Source organism: Rhinopithecus roxellana, chromosome 14, assembly GCF_007565055.1.
Source record: "Rhinopithecus roxellana isolate Shanxi Qingling chromosome 14, ASM756505v1, whole genome shotgun sequence".
NCBI classification, from domain to species: domain Eukaryota; kingdom Metazoa; phylum Chordata; class Mammalia; order Primates; family Cercopithecidae; genus Rhinopithecus; species Rhinopithecus roxellana.
In genome coordinates, this window is record NC_044562.1 from 87,972,936 (window position 1) to 87,992,803 (window position 19,868).

The 19,868-nt window shown below is 41.9% G+C and overlaps 1 protein-coding gene and 1 long non-coding RNA gene across 2 annotated transcripts in view; one reads left to right on the forward strand and one right to left on the reverse strand.

The window, feature by feature from the left end:
- Positions 1–11,065, reverse strand: part of ORC2 (origin recognition complex subunit 2) — a 62,039-nt gene extending 50,974 nt beyond the window's left edge. The window contains exons 1-4 of the mRNA XM_030916342.1: positions 10,839–11,065; positions 6,737–6,785; positions 5,352–5,455; positions 4,706–4,849 (exon numbers count right to left, since the gene is read on the reverse strand). Coding sequence (XP_030772202.1) covers positions 4,706–4,849; positions 5,352–5,445 — 238 coding nt within the window. The 5' untranslated portion in view covers positions 5,446–5,455; positions 6,737–6,785; positions 10,839–11,065. The remainder of the gene's footprint in view (positions 1–4,705; positions 4,850–5,351; positions 5,456–6,736; positions 6,786–10,838) is intronic.
- A 436-nt stretch (positions 11,066–11,501) lies between these two features.
- The window catches only part of LOC115893199, a 55,224-nt gene continuing 46,857 nt past the window's right edge, over positions 11,502–19,868 (forward strand). The window contains exon 1 of the long non-coding RNA XR_004053166.1: positions 11,502–11,630. This is a non-coding gene — a long non-coding RNA (uncharacterized LOC115893199). The remainder of the gene's footprint in view (positions 11,631–19,868) is intronic.

Genomic DNA, 19,868 nt, shown 5'->3' on the forward strand with positions numbered 1-19,868 from the left:
CCCCACCTCTACAAAATATACAAAAACTAGCCAGGCATGGTGGTGCACACCTGTAGTTGCAGCTACTCAGGAGACTTAGGTGGGAGGATCACCTAAGCCCAGGGAGACTAAGGTTGTAGTGAGCCTTGATTGTGCCACTGGACTCCAGCCTAAGTGACAGAGTGAGACCCTGTCTCAAAAAAAAAAAAAAAAAAAAAAAAAGGCAATACTGGTCAACCAGGTGATCTCCAGCAAACTTACATTCAAAGACTCCAGTCTTACATCAAAATCAATCACTACTGCATTAGTTACACTAATAAAAAGTTAGAAACAATCCAAAAGTATCATATAGAAAACCATACATTGTTTATATATTAGAATGCAATACCACTAGCTATTACAGTTCTTTTTGTCCGAAGACTTATCTCTGAGAAATTTCATGATATGTTAAATTTAAAAGAAAATAAAACCATCACCTCATATCCATTAAAAGGGCTACTTTTTTTTTTTTTTTTTAAAGGAAATAGGTGTTGGTAAGAATCTGGAGAAACTGCAACCCTTGTACACTGTAGGTTGATATGTAAAATGGTGCAGCCACTGTGCAAAAAGTATGGTGGTTCTTTAAAAAATTAAAAATAGAATTACCACATGATCCAGCATTTCCACTTACGGGTATATACCCAAAAGAATTGAATGCAGGGTCCCAAAAAGGTATTTGTACACCCATGTTCACAGCTAGCATTATTCGCAATACCCAAAAGGTGGAAGCAACCCAACTGTCCAACTACAGATGAATACATTTCACTTTTGTACAATGAGAAAAATTTGGGAGACTGGTTACAAACAGTGTGAATGTACCTAATGCCACTGAACCATACACTTAAAATGGTTCAGATGCTAAATTTTTTTGTGTGTGCATGAGATAAATTCTTGCTGTCACCCATGCTAGAGTGCAATGGTGTGACTGTGGCTCACTGCAGCCTCACCCTCCTGGGCTCAAGTCATCCTCCCACTTCAGTCTTCCGAGCAGCTAGGACTACAGGTGCACACCACCACACCCAGCTAATTTTTGTATTTTTTTGTAGAGACAGGATTTGGGATTCCTTTTTTTTTTTTTTTTTTGAGACAGATTTTCACTCTTTTTGCCCAGGCTGGAGTGCAATGGTGTCATCTTGGCTCATTGCAACCTCCGCCTCCTGGGTTCAAGCGATTCTCCTGCCTCAGCCTCCCGAGTAAATGAGATTACAGGTGCCTACCACCACGCCCAGCTAATTTTTTGTATTTTTAGTAAAGACGGGGTTTCACCATGTTGGCCAGGCTGGTTTTGAACTCCCATCCTCAGGCGATCCACCCGCCTTGGCCTCCCAAAGTGCTGGGATTACAGGCGTGAGCCACTGCGCCTGGCCAAAACCAAGTCTTTAGGAAGATGTAACTATGATTAAATAGTGTAATCTGTATAAACTTTAGGAGGATATTTGGCAATATATTTCAAAACTCTTATTGTGGAAGAATGTCTAATGACAGAGTAATGTATATATGATACATTATTAATTGCAAAAAGCCTATCATAAACATAATGTTGCAAGCTTATGTGTGCCCACGCATGTATGAACAGACAGAAGATACACACTGAAATGTTAACGGTTCCATGTTCTGTAAAGCAGGCATTCTTGACAGGTACAATACTTCTCCCAACTGGGTAAAACTGGATCTTGGTACAGGGGGGAGTGTGGAAAAAAGACTTTGACATTATTAATATAATAGTCTGTGGCCCTTCAAACAAACACTTTTTATTAGTGTAACTAATGCAGTAGTGATTGATTTTGATGTAAGACTGGAGTCTTTGAATGTAAGTTTGCTGGAGATCACCTGGTTGACCAGTATTGCCTTTTTTTTTTTTTTTTTTTTTGAGACAGGGTCTCACTCTGTCACTTAGGCTGGAGTCCAGTGGCACAATCAAGGCTCACTACAACCTTAGTCTCCCTGGGCTTAGGTGATCCTCCCACCTAAGTCTCCTGAGTAGCTGCAACTACAGGTGCTGCAACTACACTACAGGTGTAGATAAACAGATATACAGCATATATATAGTACTGAAATTTTACGGGTGGGAAAAAGTGATTAGGAGAAAATGTCTAAAAAGTCTAATTAAGGGACAATAATTTTAAAAAGGTTGAAAAACACAGGGCGTGATGCAAAAAAATAAGGCAAAGCTCCCCAACCAGTGTGAAGAATGAATGAATGAATAAATAAACAAATAAATAAATAAATAAAAGGTATGGGTTTCACATGTGCTGAGTACTGATTCTCTCAGGCCTTTGAGGATGCCAGTCAAGGCCAGTAGCAGGGGTAGGGCCCTGGGGTATTTGTCCTTGGTCTGCAGCATCCTCCTCTATTTACTCCATTGTGCCTCCAAATATCATTTGCTGTGAGTGCTGTTATGTGAGAAAGGTTGGTAAGCACTGAATTTCTACAACAAACATACCACTTTTTAAAGAAACGATTCTTATGATAAAAGTTTCATTTTTGGAATACTGTTTTCAATTTCTTCTTAGGCCTGGCATAATAGGGAGTCAAGAACACCAAGTTTTATTTGGAATATCCTCAAAAAATGTCAACTGTCTAGCTGTAGATAGTTGATAGGAGACCCTACCCAGCCCACTAAATCTATTGAGGAGCAGTGGTCATTTTTTGTATAACTCTATACAGGGAGGATATGATTCTACCCCCATAGTTAATGAACTAAGTAATAGGCACAGATAACTCAACTGTGATTCATCTGTGGGTACTCCAATTATATGCTATTTCTATGTCGAGATTTTAAAAATGAATTGAGCTAAATCGACTCTTGAGAATCTAGAATGGGAGAACTGAAAAACCAAATTATTTAACACTGGGAACTTGATGGACATTTATAAGTATGCGAGAATAAAGCACATGTACGTGAAGAAAGTAAGTGGCATAGAGAAATCAGAACAGACGCACAGAGATGACACAGGGAGACCCAGAGACTCATGAAAGCACAGTTCCTCAGTTTTTTACACTGTCCCAGTTCCAACTCTCCTAGTGCCCAACAATATAGATTTCTTTCCTTGTCATTATTTTTTTAAGCTAGGTTGTGGGGATCTGTGTTCCTTGTACCCAGGAAAAACCTAACTAAAATATAATTCAAGCCTAAAAAATGTTTTATGTTAATAATCTTGCAGGAATCTGGCTTTGATATAAAAATTAAAGCCACACACACAATACCAGCATCCCTGGGTTAGAACACTACTTCTTGAAATGCTCCTCCTAGTTCTGTAAAGATCAAGGTAAAAATAAAGTAACTTGCTTTAGAAAGTTATTTTAAATAAGTTAGAAACATATTTTTTTGTTTTGTTTTGACCTAGGGTCTTGATTTGTTACCCAGGCTGAGTATAGTGGTGCAATCATAGCTCACTGTAGCCTCAACCTCCTGGGCTCAAGCAATCCTGTGCCTTAGCCTCCCAAGTAACTGGGAGGCAATATATAGGTACACACCACCATGCTCAGATAATTTTTTTTTTTTTTGAGACAGGGTCTCACTTGCCCACGCTGGAGTGCAGTGGCATGATCACGGCTCACTGCTGCCTCAACCTCCGAGGCTCAAGTGATCCGCCCACCTCAGCCTCCCTGGTAGCTGGGACCACAAGTGTGTGCCACCACACCAGGCTAGTCTCAAACCCCCGTACTCAAGCGATCAGTCTGCTTTGGCCTCCCAATGTGCTGAGATTACAGGCATGAGCCACCACATACCCAGCTTCCAGCTAATTAAAAACATTTTTTTTTTTTTTTTTTTGTAGAAACGGGATCTTACTATGTTGCCCAGGATGGTTACAAACTCCTGGGGCCCAAGCAGTCCTCCTGCCACAGTCTCCCAATGTGCTGGGATTACAGGCATGAGCCACCAACCCGGGCCATAAATAAATAAATATCTTAAAAATAGTACTAGCTACTCAGGTGGCTAAGTTGGGAGATCTCTTGAACCCAGAAGTTGGAGGCTACAGTGAGCTGTTTTTGCCATGGCATCCCGACAGAGACCCTGTCTCTAAAATAAATAAATAAATAAATAAATAAATAAACAAACAAACAAACATACTGAAAATCACTTTAGGAGTACTATGCAGCCATAAAAAGGAATGAGATCATATCCTTTGCAGGGACATGGATGAAGCTGGAAGCCATCATCCTCAGCAAACTAACACAGGAACAGAAAACCAAACACTGCATGTTCTCACTCATAAGTGGGAGTTGAAAAATGAGAACACATGGACACAGGAGGGGAACAACACACGCCACGGCCTGTGAATGGGTGGAGGGAGGGAGAGCATCAGGACAGACAGCTAATGCATGTAGGGCTTAAAACCTAGATGACGGGTTGAAAGGTGCAGCAAACCACCATGGCACATGTATACCTATGTAACAAATCTGCACATTCTGCACATGTATCCCGGCAAAATTTAAAAAATAAAATAAAAAGAAAATAACTTTAGAATGGTTGGTCTATAGATTCCTTCTTACTGAAAACTATGTGCAGGACTGGTTGTTAAAAAAAAAAGAACTGTGGAGAAATTAAAGCAAATGCTTTTTAAATGAGAAACACGATAATATAGAACACCACTGTTTAACCTACCAGACTACTTTTGTGTATCTTATAAAGCAATTTTGCTACTAGCAGAAACATGAGTGCATATTTCACCCCCTCAAATACCTTGAACATCTCTTCCCATAATTTCCACATAGTTCTGATCTTTTAAGACCTCCTGGTCATCTTCCTCCAAATCATATTCTGGCTTCTTCATTATTTTTTTGGGGTTGACCAAAAGCTGAGCTCGCTCCTTCTTTAATTTAGCTCCTATAAGAACATCCAAAGAATTAGAGCATGACAGGTATAAATTCTTTCTAAACATTACATTTAAATAAGTAAAGAAATTATAATATTTATATTGTCATTACTTAAAAGCTGGGAAAAAAGGTTTTCTCTTTGATTAAAACTGACCACTCTTCCACAGTTTATATAAATAGTTAAAAAACAAAAAACAAAAACAAAAAAACCCCCACAATCTCGAAAGTGTGTATTTTTAGGGTTCAAAATAAGCACATATTTTAAATTACAATGGGTAGTTATCAGTGACTACCGCTACTGAGCATTTCATTTTAGATTAGGCTTTATTGAACATTTTCAATTAAAGTTTGAAAGAATTAAACTAAAAATTAAAGCAGTTTTTATTTAGTTTTACTAACTAGATCAATCCTTTGTGCTATGTTTTCAAAATAAAATGTTAAAAGTTTTAAAAGTGAAATAATCCTTAAACATTATAATAAGCATCTCTTCAAATTGTACAATCACTTAGTACCTCCTTCTCTATCAAGAATGTGATTAAGAACATCATCATCTCCCACAAAATGAACCTCCAGCATCTTGTCTTCCTTTAACTCTGGTTTACTCATTGTTGCCAACCTAAACAAAAACAGTAAGTTACTCAACAGTGATGAAGAATTCATATCAACCACCAAATTAAACATTCACATAATGAATACATGTCTTTATCTAATATTTTTAAAGTCTTTTTAAGTATAAAAAATATATTATGCATTACTATATTACTATATATTCGACTGTAGGTAACTCAATTCTTTATCTAAAAAATTGGGGAGGGGAAGAGATGTCTGAGATTTGAGAAGAGCTAAATCCTATCAAGGTAGCTAAAATATACTCAGAAAAAAATAAAATATACTCAGAAAAACAATTCAAGTTTTAATGAATGCTCCAACCAATCTAGATAAGCACATTAACAGAAATGGGGTGGTTAATATATGAGTGTTTAGAAAAGTGACAGCCAAACAAAGAATAACGGTTTGGTGGATTATATTATCTGTTCACTAGAAAGCTATAGTCAATTGTGGGGAGTCTGTTAAACTTCATTTGTGTCCCAAACCTGTACAAAAAACCCTCAAGCACCTCCCTTTACTTTTATGGAATGCTTACCAAACAACTTTACAAATATGAATATGGCTTTCTAGGTATCTTGGTAACTAAACAGTAAACACAAATCTTTCGAACACTTAACACTCAGTTCCTCACTGAACAAACCTCCAGAGTTTGGCAAGCAAAAGTTTGATCAACTGTGGCTAGTCTGACAAAATGTACTTTCAGAACTTATTATGCTACTGGCCTGAAAATAACTAATGATGATTTTAACTGTTGCCAGCTAATCAGTTTACCCAAAAAATGTAAACTAAGATTCAGTGTTCTTGGTGTCTTGGTGATTTCTTTTCTCTTCTCTCTTTCTTACAATCTTGTTTTCACCTTTTCTTTTGGCAAGAGAAAATATTGACTGTGTCTCTCTTTCCTCCCTCCCTCCCTCCCTTTCTTTTCTTTTTTTTTGAGACAGGGTCTCACTGTGTTGCCTCAGTCTCACCCACTTGGGCTCAAGCAATCCTCCTATCTCAACCTCTGAAGTAGCTGCGATTACAGGCACATGCCACCATGCTTGGCAGGTTTTCCTCTTTTTGTAGAGACAGTGTCTCACTATGTTGCCCAGGCTGGTTTTGAGCTCTTGGAATTAAGCAATCTTCCCACCTCACCCTCCCAAACTGCTGGGATTACAGGCACGGGCACCACCACCAGCCATTTATCTCTTCTGAGTTCATTATCTGCAGGAAGAGAACTAATTCAATGTTACCAAATTTCATTTTGACAAGCAACATGCTTAAATGACTTGTTTCACTTTTCATTTACCTTTTAAGGTACTACACATTCTGCAGCTGCAAAATTCAGACAGAGTCACCTGTAATTGGAAAAAGAACTCAGTCAGGGTCAGCTAACAGAAAAATGAAAGCAATGGGGCAAAAACAAGTTCCACAAGTTTTGACAAGCATGATAAATAGATAACATGTAGACCTTACAAAGCTAAAGCTGTTATAATGGTATAGTAAAGGACAAAAAGACCATTACCGATTTGGCCAGGAAGCCCTAGATACTGAGAACATCTGGATGGAGTGGGAAGATAGGAGGACAAAATTTGAGTACTTACAATGTGCTAGACATAGTTTTGAGTACTCCATATGTATTCTCATTTAATCTGCACAACTCTATGAGGTTCATACTTTGTGTATAAAGATAATAAATACTGGGCTGGGTGCAGTGGCTCATGACTATAATCTCAGTGCTTTGGGAGGCTGAGGCAGGGGGATCCCTTGAGGCCAGGAGTTGAAGACAAGCCTGGCAACATAGCAAGGCCCTGCCTCTATCAAAAAAAAAAAAAAAAAAAATCAGCTGGGAGTGGTGGCATGTGCCTATAGTCTACTTGGAGGCTGAAGTGGGAGGATTCCTTGAGCCCCAGAGTTCGAGATTACATTGAGCTATGATCACATTGCTGCACTCCAGCTTGGGCAACAGAGTGAGACCCTGTCTCTAATTTTTTTTTTTTCTTTTTTTTGAGACAGGGTCTGGGCTCTGCCGCCTAGAGCAGTGGTACACTCTTGGCTCACCACAACTCTGACCTCCTGGGCTCAGGTGATCTGCCCACCTCAGCCTCCCATATAGCTGGGACTGCCGGCTTGTGCCACCACACCCCTGACTAACTTCTGTGTTTGTTGTAGAAATGAGGTTTCACCATGTTGCCTAGGCTTGTCTCAAATCTCTGGGCTCAAGCGATCTACCCACCTCTACCTCCCAAAGTGCTGGGATTATAGGAGTGAGCCACCACACCAGGTCAAAAAAATTTGTTTAAACAAAAAATAAAAAATTGTGGACTTAGCTATGATATGAAGGAAAAATTTTAAAAATAAAAATAAAAAATAAAGATAATAAATACTTCATCTATAACTTATGACCACTGCTTGTAAAACATGTCCTCTTGGGCCTTCTTTCTAGTCATGATACTGCTTCCTATTATGGGGAATCTGGGTATATTAGAGAAAAAGTTTAATCCATTTACATATTTGTATAAAATAAAGAAACAGGTTTTTTGAGGGCACTGTTTGTGAGGCACTGTATTAGGCACATTTATGTACACCAGCTCATTAAATCCTCAATTTCTCTCACATAGGTATTTTGCATCTCTCTCTTTATATATATAATGTCCCCAGTTTACAAATGAGTAGACTGAGGCTAACTCATTAAATATTAATAACTCATTAAATTATTAATGCCAATACACACAATTATAAAGTCTATTAGGGTTGAAATCCAGGTCTGACTGATCCTAACTTCTTCTCTTTTTTTCCTTCTTTTTTTTTTTTTTAAGACAGAATCTTGCTGTGTCCCAGACTGGAGTGCAGAGAGGCTCAATCTCAGCTCACTGCAACCTCCACCTCCCGGGTTCAAGAGATTCTCCTGCCTTAGCCTCCCAAGTAGCTGGGACTACAGGTGTGCACCACCACACCCAGCTAATTTTTGCACTTTTAGTAGAGACGGGGTTTCACCATGTTGGCCAGGATGGTCTCGATCTCTTGACCTCATGATCGGCCTGCCTTGGCCTCCCAAAGTGTTGGGATTACCGGTGTAAGCCACTGTACCTGGCAGATTACTAACTTCCTGATCACTCTATTACACCACATACCTCTCCTGCCATCAAATAAAAATGTTATCCTAAATGCTTGTTTTTTTTGTTGTTCTGGGTTGTTTTTGTGGGGGTTTTTTTGTTTGTTTTTTGAAACAGGGTCATTCATCTCTGTCACCCAGGCTGGAGTGCAGTGGTGTGATCTCAGCTCACTGCAACACCTCACCTCAGCCTCCTGAGTAGGTGGGACTACAGGTGTGCAATGCCAAGCCTCGCTAATTTTTGTATTTTTTTGTCGAGACGGGGTTTCACCATGTTGCCCAGGCTGGCCTGAGCTCAAGTGATCTGCCCACCTCAGCCTCCCCAAGTGCTGGGACTGCAGGTGTGAACTACTGTGCTGAATGCTAAATGCTTGTTTTGACCTCTGAAAACCATTCATAATAGGTCTAGTTATTTCTCTACATGTCAGTTAGGGTTAGGGTATTCTATAGCCCATAACTATAGAATGTCCAAAGAATTCTATAGTTTCTCTAACTTTCCAGTTCATTGGGTGAAACATTACTAGTTCTATCAAGCATACTTCAAAGAGCATGGCCAGAGTCAGCATAATCTACATTATTTTACTTAATTATACGCTGCTGTGTACTACAAAGGAAAGCAGAAAATAAAATCACACAATGAATTTTTGGCTCTGAGCTTCCTGGTAATCAAAGCAAAAAGCAAGTAAAGGTCTGTTACATAATTCTTATTGGCCAAAGTTTAGTTGTTCTTGGGGATGGGAGGACGAGATTTTCTAGGAAAATTTAAAAACAAATATTCTAGGCAACTTAGTATTGTCCTAGGCAACTTCCCTGTGGTATTCTATATAAGAATTGCCTGGACAGAGGCAGCCTCAGTCTTGTTTGTAGCCAAGTGCATTTATACAAACATTTCCTTTTCTAATTTTGGAGCATCTTACTAAATAGTACAAAATCACCAAATTAAAGAAAATGTCTACAAAGACCTCATGAGAAACGTTTCCTTCTTTCCTTTCTAACAGTTCCTGAAAAACAAACAAAAAACCTAACAATCACACAATAAAATGCAATATTTAGGGACCATTATGACCCTTCAAGGCACTGCCTTGGTGCTTATCAGTCAACCCCTTTCAAGGAGTTAACTTCAAGGCAATTCAGCAGCACCAAGTGTTAGCAACACACTCTCCTTTGAAAGCAAATGAAAGATCTGCTGCAATTTTTAAAAACATAATCCTTTGAAAAAGAAGGTTGGATAGATTAGTGGTTAACCACCAATTTTAATATCAGAGAAACGTGAGTTCCAATCTCCACTCCATACTTTATAACTGTGTGACTTTGTCCAAAGTCCTGACGATTAAACGAAATCATATGCCTGATGTATAAAAGAGCATCACTGAATGCTGCCAATTACCGGTATTTTTTTCTTTAACATTTTTCTTTTTTAGCTCCTTAATGCAGTACACACTGAGATATTTTTACTTTAAACTTCAACTTCACCATGCAGATCTCTTGTACATCTCTAACTCATTCAACATCTAACAGAAAAACTGCTCAATAAGTGATGATGCCCGTTTAACGTGCAGTGCCCTTATATAACGGTGTAGGGCCGTGCTATTTTTCTTCAGATTGCAATTTAACTGGGGGAAAGTGTAACGATTCTATTAGGATTTCAATTGTAAAATGAAAAGTAACGTCTCAACATCTTTTTGATTAAAAAGCTCTACCAAAAGGGCCTGGCTTATCAACATTTTACAGCCAAACGTGGCTCCAAGGTGACCGATCAGTTAGTTAGCAGGACACACTGGTGCCTCCAGGCTGGGATGACATCAAAGGTTCTAGCTACACTGGTTCTGGGACGCGATCTCTTCCTCTTCATACCTCACAGGGCACTTTACCACTTTCGTTACAGATCTTCACAGTTCTCCTTTTCCAACCAGAGGGCTTCGTAAGCTGGGAATCAGGTATGTTAATATTAGGCGTCCCTTTCACAAAAGGCTTTTAACTGCTGGGCAGACTAACGAAAGGTCCTCCCAGAGCGAGCCTCTCACCTCAAGTATTAAAGGACTTTGGCCTGCGCCTTCAATCTCTGGCCAGTTGGCTGCGCTCCACCCGCAAAGGGTTCTCGAGCCCCCGGGCAGCTTGTGGGAGGCAGCGAGGCGCAGAGACCATGCCCCGAGTGCCGAGGGAAAGCCCTGACATGCGCGACGTGGGACGCTGGGGGCCAAGCTCCGAGGCGGGGCTGTGTGCACCTGGACGCACCTCACAAGCCGCGAGCTAAGCAGAAGAGGGAGGCAGGCTGCCCCGACATCCCACTACTCACCGCTAGGTTTCCGCCTGGCGCCGATCCGGCCGCCTCAAGCCGGCCGAACGACACCCCGCTGAGTCGCCGCCGCAGGGAAAGCACCTTCGGCCCCAATGGGAGAAGCCAATTTCTAGTAATTCGCGCCCGACGACGGCGGAGGTAAGGAGCCCTGCAGGCCAGCTGGGGGATGGGAAGCCTGCGTGCGGCACACCGAATCTCCCGCCCTGTTCAGGGGGCGGTGCCCGGGGAAGCCAATAGGAAGAGGAGTCGGCCAAGAGCGACGGCTCTACCGGCCAGTCGGCGCCGGCCACTCGGCCCCGCCCATCAGGAAACCTGAGGAAAACGGATCCTTAGGCCCTGAGTTGTGGGCCTTACCTTTCCTTTCCTCTTTCCGTTTCCGGGGAAGGGAGGAGGAAGTGTTGTGTGGATGCGAGGAAGTTTGCGGAATAGCTGGCTGAGTGGTGGCTGTTTGCTTGGGGTCGGGCGCAGTGGCTCACGCCTCTAATCCCAGCACTTTGGGAGGTCGAGGCTGGGCGAATCACCTGAAGTCAGGAGCTCGAGACCAGTCTGACCTACGTGGAGAAACCCCGTCTCTAGTGAAAATACAAAATTAGCCGGGCGTGGTGGCGCATGCCTGTAATCCCAGCTACTCGGGAGGCTGAGGCAGGAGAATCGCTTGAACCCTGGAGGCAGAAGTTGCAGTGAGCCGAGATCGCACCATTGCACTCCAGCCTGGGCAACAAGAGCGAAACTCCGTCTTAAAAAAAAAAAGTGTTCGTTGGTTTCGCCAGGTATCTTTTGAAGAAAAAGGTAATGGAAATTGATTCGTGTTTCTTTTTAAAATATTTTCTTCATTTGGCGTGAAAGGTAGGATCTTGTACATCTCCAGGGTTTGGGGTAGGGAAAAGAGACGTTAGGAGAAGCACTGAATTATGGAGATGGGATCGGACGGCTAGTGGGATGAAGAGCCTGGGGAAATAGAATGAATAGACAGAGAAAATGACTGACTTCAACTATCCAAAATATAAAAAAGACAAGACAGAGAAAATGAGGAAGAAAAGGAATGAACCTGGATGGGATCCATACAGTATTAAGAACAGGGTACTATTTCATTTGGATTCACTTACTCAAAACAAAACAAAACTACAGAGTACTCTGCGAACCAGAAGATAAGGATTCACTATCGAGCGAGACACCTACAATCTCTGCATTCACTATAGTTTCCTAGCACGTGAAGATATTGAACGGACAATATTGAGAAAAATGCTATTATATGGGAAGTGCATTGGAGCACATGGTAGGAGTATCTAATTAAAAGTCCAGAAGGAATCAGGAAAAATTTTCTTGGAGGAAGAGATGTTTAAACTGAAACCCGAGTGTTGAATAGATTTAAAACAGGTCAAGAGGGGTAACATTTTCCAGGTAGAAGGTCCAAATCCGTGTAACAGCTGTGTAAAATGCCAAGCGTTCGGTCTGTTATTATGAAGGGCTTAGTTGGCCGTTAGGGCACTGGTCAGATTTGTATTGAAAGATCTTTGGATAAAGGAGGTAGGATTGGGAGGGAAGATACAGAGTCACAAGATTTGGAAGCTGTTTAGGAAATCCAGTTGAGAAAGAAATGATCATAGCCTTGATACCTCATTCTATTTTGGCTAGGCGGAGTTAAGAAAACGGAAGAGAAAGGCAATTTTTTTGTGCATTGTTAATAAAAAGAATGTGGGGAGTGACTAGAGACAGAAGATAAAGTACATAGCTTAACAGTTAACAACGATGTGCTTGAAGAGTGTTTAAAAATGTGAAGATGACTAGCCCAGCACACACACCTGTAATCCCAGCTACTTGCGAGGCTGAGAAAAGCAAGATTGTTTGCATCCCAGAATTCCAGGATGCAGCGAGCAGTGATCTCACCTGTGACTAGCCACTGCGTTCCAGCCTGGGCAACACATTGAGACCCCATTTCTCAAAAAAGAAAAACTTGAAAAAAAAGATGAAGATCTAGGAGTGTTGAATAGTATGTTCTACTTATGTGTCTTTTATATATATATAATTTTTTTTTTTTTTTTTTGAGATGTGGTCTCCCTCTGCCCAGGCTGGAGTGCAGTGGCTACGTCACAGTTCACTGCAGCCTGGACTATCTATTCTCAACCAGACCTCCCACTTCAGCTTCCTGAGTAGCTGTGACTGCAGGCACACGCCACCATGTCCAGCTAATTTTTGTATTTTTTGTAGAGAGGGGGCTTCACCATATTGCCCTGGTTGGTCTCCAACTCCAGAGCTCAAGTGATCCACCCTCCTGGGCTTCCCAAAGTTTTGGGATTACAGGAGTAAGCCACTGCACCTGGCTGTTTTTTTATATTTCTATCATGTCAGTAAACTCCCCTTCATTCCTCCTTTCCACATCTTGAAAAAAGGCTTCTACAGACCACAGAGGCCTTGGTGTGAGTGGTGGGTTTGGACGTAGTTTTTAATGGTATATGTGTGGAAAATAGAGGGAAGGAGCTGAGTTTTGCATTTAGATTGATACTAAGATAAAAACAAAGAGCCATACCTTCAGAATGGAGACAAAGGATTTAGGAGCAGCAGGAAGTTGAAGTCAGAGGGGACCATAAAATGGCAACTCCCCATGTATTCATGGAAATTTTGCGTAGGGCAGTAGACTATTCCAAAGGGGGAAATAGAAGCTCAATATTGTAAGGGGTAGAGGCACAAGCAGTAATTGGGTAATAGTTTGAAATTTAGGGACTGGCTTTAAAAAATCTCTAATCTATGAAACAGGGTGAATTGAAGACCTTTTAAATACCACTAAAATAACAGTCAGAATTTTTTATTGAAGTATAAACATAAAATTAACAAACTAGAAAAACAGGTTAACATAAGTTGGTTAGCTGGAATCCAGGCCTGCAGAGGAGGAAGCCAGTAATAAGCCTATTCCTGTCACAGAACTCCAGGTAGTAGTCTCAACAGCATGGGTCTGGTTCGGTGGCTCATGCCTGTAATCCCAGCACTTTAGGAGGCCAAGGCAGGTGGATCACTTGAGGTCAGGAGTGCAAGACCAACCCGACCAACATGGTGAAACTGTTTCTACTAAAAATAGAAAATTAGCCAGGTGTGGTGGTGCATGCCTGTAATCTCAGTTACTTGGGAGGCTGAGGCAGGAGAATCGCTTGAACCCGGGAGGCAGAGGTTGCAGTGAGCCGAGATCGTGCCATTGCACTCCAGCCTGGGCAACTAGAGCGAAACTGTCTCAAAAAAAAAAAAAAAAGCATGAAGCTGAGACTGGAGGATTGGTTGGGGGAGAAAAAAAAAAAGGAGTATGAAGCTGAGACTGGAAGATTGGTTGGAAGTCTTGAAACAATTAGATGCTAGATCTCCTGTCATACTTTGTGGAGGACCAGGAGATTACAAGGTGAACCGAGAGGATCTAGACTCTACCACTAGGCACAACTGGGAGTAGAAATGAGGTCATACTGAAATGAGGAGGACAAGCTTAAAACCTTGTCTTACTCGGCTCCCAGAACGCTGGCAATGAGTCATATATCCCCTGGGCATTAAATTTAAAGACTTTTTCAGGCAAGCTAATCAGAAAAGACAGGAGGCCCCAGTTGAAAAAGCCAGTTTATCAATATAGACCTACACTGACACCTACTAGCTGATAAGCCCTGTCCCTGCATGCTGAGCTTCTGATCAATTTTAGCATTACCAAACTTTGGGATAAAGTCTCAGCTTTGAAAAAGAAAAAAATAAAGTAGGAGCAAACATACTATGTAGAACCCAGAGGAAATTTTACTCAAAATTGTAACAAACTCAACGTTTTATATCTATTAAAAAAGGAATGTAAAAAGGAATGTGAGTCATCAAATTTAGATTCTTTAAGGAGAAAATAATTCTTAAAGTTTTAATTTTTAAATAGACTGCAGAATCAAGATGGTATCAGCTTATATTTTTTCTTCACCAGTGATCTCATCTGTCAGCATACTGAAGAAAATCAGAATCTTTATATTCCTCTTCAAGATGACTGAGTTAAAAAATGAAATCTTTTTTTAAGTTCATTTTTATATTCAAACAAGGTTTTTTACCCAAACCATATTTTACTTGATCAAATTCAAGAATATGATCTCAGTTCATATCTTCCAAATTGAAATATAACCTAAATAGCTGTATAGGTATCAGTGAGAGATCTAGATTAAGCAACCAGAACCAAGTAGGTCTTATGAACAAGTTAAGATACATTTATATTGGTCCCTAAGTTTGGGAAACTGAGCTAACTTTTGTCTTTGCCAGTGTTGTGAAAAGCATTCTATTGATGCTATTGCTCCTTGAAAAAGTCCATTTTCTCCCTGGGTCTCTGAATAGTTTACTTAATAAAATTTTTGAGCCCCTAACTCTACCAGGGGCATAATGCCTAGGTATGGCCCTTACCCTTAAGGAATTTAGATTTTAGTTCAGTAGAAAGAATCAGATAATTTCGACACAAAAGGGTGTAGGCTGGGCCCAGTGGCTGACACCTTTAGTCCCAACACCTTGGGAGGCCGAGGTGAGAGGATCATTGGAGCCCAGGAGTTCGAGGTCACTCTGAGCACATAGGGAGACCCCATCTGTACCAAAAAAAAAAAAAAATTCAAAAAGGTGTACTGAGAACTACAAGGACAACGGCCATTTAGCTTAATCTGGGGGTTGGGTTGGGGGATAGCAGAGGAACGGCCAGTCCAATTTCAAAAGACAAGTAGACTTAAGCAAAAGAGAAAGTACTAGAGAAGACATTTCAGTAAGAGTACAAATTGGGTGTGGTAGTACAAAGGACAAAGGGTGTGATTGTACAAATGAGTTTGGTAGTACAAAGCACTTTGTTGTTACTTAAGAATGATAGGAGATGGGGTAGAAGTAGGCCACAGGGCCTTGTATGCAGGCTAAATAACATGGAATTTATCCCCTATATTGGAACCACTGGATAATTTTAACCAGGGTACTGATAAGCATTTAATATCCATCACTAAGGAGGATAAATTTACGGACAAGGAGTCTAGTTAGGAGGCTATTGAAGCAGTCGATATGAAGAGGATATGAGTTTGTGCTTTAGTAGTAAAGGTGGGAAGGATTAATTTGGGAAAAGCGGGGGTCAGTCAGCAGGATTTGGGGACTGGATAATAGAGGTGAGGGAGAGAGGAGATATACTTCACAGGTTTCTGGCTTGGTTGCCTGGGTATTAGTTCATTGGTGTGATGTGAGAGATAGATTACTGATAGAGGAAAAAGGTAGATGAGTTTAGCTTGAGGCATCTTAACTTTGAAGTGCCCGAGAGGTATCCAGCTATCCAGCAGCCAGTTGGATTTAAAAGTCTAACATTCAAGAGGTCTAGGCCTAGAGATACAGATCTAGGGTCATCTGTATATAGATTTAAGCCAAGTGGTAAAAATGAGAACTGTGCAGGGACTGTGAGAAAAATAAGAAATGATGTGAGATATCTCTCATCTGAGACAGGCAGCAAGGGGATGAGGATTGCAGACATAGTTCAGAACTTTGAAGTGGTAGTGGGAAACAGGAAATAAAGAACATTCATTCTAGCATCATGGCCTCTATTTCATAGAAAAAGAGTTGAGGCTGCTGAGAAAGTGATACTTTATGGGCTGAAGCTGCGGAACAGAAACTAAAGGGAATGAGGCCGGGCGTGGTGGCTCAAGCCTGTAATCCCAGCACTTTGGGAGGCCGAGACGGGCAGATCACGAGGTCACAAGATCAAGACCATCCTGGCTAACATGGTGAAACCCCGTCTGTACTAAAAAATACAAAAAACTAGCCGGGCGAGGTGGCGGGCGCCTGTAGTCCCACCTACTCGGGAGGCTGAGGCAGGAGAATGGCGTAAACCCAGGAGGCGGAGCTTGCAGTGAGCTGAGATCCGGCCACTGCACTCCAGTTTGGGCGACAGAGGGAGACTCCGTCTCAAAAAAAAAAAAAAAAAAGAAAGAAACTAAAGGGAATGAGAAAGGGGACAGGCCAAGAAGTGCAAGGGGCCAATGAAGATGTATTAACACCTGCAGTGTTCAGTGGCCTGAGTTAGGGAATGCAGACTAAAGCATTGATAGGGATGGATCTATTCTTTGGGGTGGAGGTATATTTATGGAATGGGTTAATGATACTTCTTTCTTATATTGTCAGTTACTATACTAGGTATTTCTCTAGGAAAATTTTATTATTGAGTCAGGTTCTGGACAGAAGAGAGAAAGCTTACCTATGCCAAAGATTGGTATAGCATTAAAGGGAATTTTCAATCCTGATTGCACATGAGAATTAGCTGGGGATCTTTGAAAACTATGTGATACCAGATCCTACTCCCTGAGAGTCTGAGTGGGGCCTGGTCATCAGAATTGTTTTAAAAAATTACCCAGATGATTTTTTTTTTTTTTTTTTGGGACAGACTTTCACTCTGCTGCCCAGGCTGGAGTGCAGTGGCGCGATCTCGGCTCACTGCAGCCTCAGCCTCCTGGGTTCAAGTGATTCTCTTGCCTCAGCCTCCAGAGTAGCTGGGACCATAGGCGCCCACCACCCAGCTAATTCTTTTGTATTTTTAATAGAGATGGGGTTTCACCATGTTGACCAGGCTGGTGTCTTGACACAACTCTTGACTTCAGGTGATCACCCACCTCGGCCTCCCAAACTGCAGGGATTACAGGCGTGAGACACTGCGCCCGGTCGGCCAGATGATTTTAATGTGAAGCCAGGGCTGAGAACCAGTGAGCTAGAGAGAATTAAAAATTGGCAATAAAAATTTTTGTGAGATACGCAGTGGCCTAGATCTTGTATGTTAAACACACACTTGATAAAGGTTCAATAGATCTGTCAGTGACATATGCCTCAGCAAATAACTTCTACCCGGCCGGGCGCGGTGGCTCAAGCCTGTAATCCCAGCACTTTGGGAGGCCGAGACGGGCGGATCACAAGGTCAGGAGATCGAGACCATCCTGGCTAACACGGTGAAACCCCGTCTCTACTAAAAAATACAAAAAACTAGCCGGGCGAGGTGGCGGGCGCCTGTAGTCCCAGCTACTCGGGAGGCTGAGGCAGGAGAATGGCGTGAACCCGGGAGGCGGAGCTTGCAGTGAGCTGAGATCCGGCCACTGCACTCCAGCCCCGGCGACAGAGTGAGACTCCGTCTCAAAAAAAAAAAAAAACAAAAAAAACTTCTACCCTGAAATTTTTTTATATGTCAATTTGATTTCAGTCATGCTCGGGAAAAGTGATTATATCTGAGTATCTAGGAATAAAAGAGAATATGGCAGCCAAAACCTCCAAGATATTTTTTTTTGTACCAGGGATGATGAAGCAGTCAGTGAGGACACATGAGATGACATCATCAAGTAAGTAGTGAAAGATTTGACACAGTAATCCTTAAAAAGGTACACAGATGGGCTGGGCGCGGTGGCTCACGCCTGTAATCCCAGCACTTTGGGAGGCCGAGACGGGCGGATCATGAGGTCAGGAGATCGAGACCATCCTGGCTAACACGGTGAAACCCCGTCTCTACTAAAAATACAAAAAATTAGCCGGGTGCGGTGGCAGGCGCCTGTAGTCCCAGCTACTGGGGAGGCTGAGGCAGGAGAATGGCGTGAACCCGGGAGGCGGAGCTTTCAGTGAGCCGAGATTGCGCCACTGCACTCCAGCCTGGGCTGTTAACAGAGCGAGACTCCGTCTCAAAAAAAAAAAAAAAAAAATGTACACAGATGGCTGAGTGTCGTGGCTCACGCCTGTAATCACAGCACTTTGGGAGGCCGAGGTGGGTGTGAATCACCTAAGGTCAGGAGTTTGAGATCAGCCTGGTCAGTAGTGAAACCCCGTCTCTACTAAAAATATAAAAATTAGCTGGGCATGGTGGTGGGCGCCGGGCATGGTGGTGGGCGCCTGTAATCCCAACTACTTGGGAGGCAGAGGCAGGAGAATTGCTTGAACCCAGGAGGCAGAGGTTGCAGTGAGCCAAGACCACACCATTGCACTGCAGCCTGGGCAATAAGTGAAATTCCCTATCAAAAAAAAAAAAAAAAAGTACACAGAGTAATTACAATAATGGGTAATTAGTTTTTGAAAACAATTCTGAATTGGTCAGGCGCGGTGGCTCACGCCTGTAATCCCAGCACTTTAGGAGGCTGAGGCTGGTGGATCATGAGGTCAGGAGAGACCATCCTGGCTAACACAGTGAAACCCCATCTCTACTAAAAAATAGAAAAAAAAAAAAATTAGCCGGGCGTGGTGGTGGGCACCTGTAGTCCCAGCTACTTGGGAGGCTGAGGCAGGAGAATGGCGTGAACCCGGGAGGCGGAGCTTGCAGTGAGCCGAGATTGCGCCACTGCACTCCAGCCTGGGCAACAGAGCGAGGCTCCGTCTCAAAAAAAAAAAAAAAAAAACACACAAAAAACAATTCTGAGTTTTACAGTGTGTATAAAGTCAATATAACATTTGTGAATAAAGGAAATATATATAGATTTCTTAACATTCTGTAATTTTACTTGGAAGTGAAGAAAGCCTATGTTTGGGGAGTATGTGTGGGGAATTCCCTACTGAATATTGGAGAGAATAAAATAAAAAGCTTATTGAATATAAGAGTATAAGAATGTTTTGTTTTGAGACTATTAGCATTGTTTCAGTTCTTTTTTTTTTTTTTTTTTTTTTGAGAGAGGGTCTCACTCTGTCACCCAGGCTGGAGTACAATGGTGCGATCTTGGCTCACTGCAACCTTCGCCTCCCAGGTTTGAGCGATTCTCGTGCCTCAGCATAGGTAGGATCACAAGGGTGCAATACCACACCGAGCTAATTTTAGTAGAGACAGGGTTTCACCATGTTGGCCAGGCTGGTCTCAAACTCCTGACTTCAGATGATCTGCCTGCCTTGGCCTCCCAAAGTGCTGGGATTACAGACATGAACCACTGCGCCCAGCCTATTATCACAGATTATATCTATCCCATTTGGATTATCACCCAGGGCCAGATAAAGACCTTTACGTATCCTAAACATAAAAGACTATTCTTCTCCCCTCTCTCATGTACTTAAAAATTTAACATT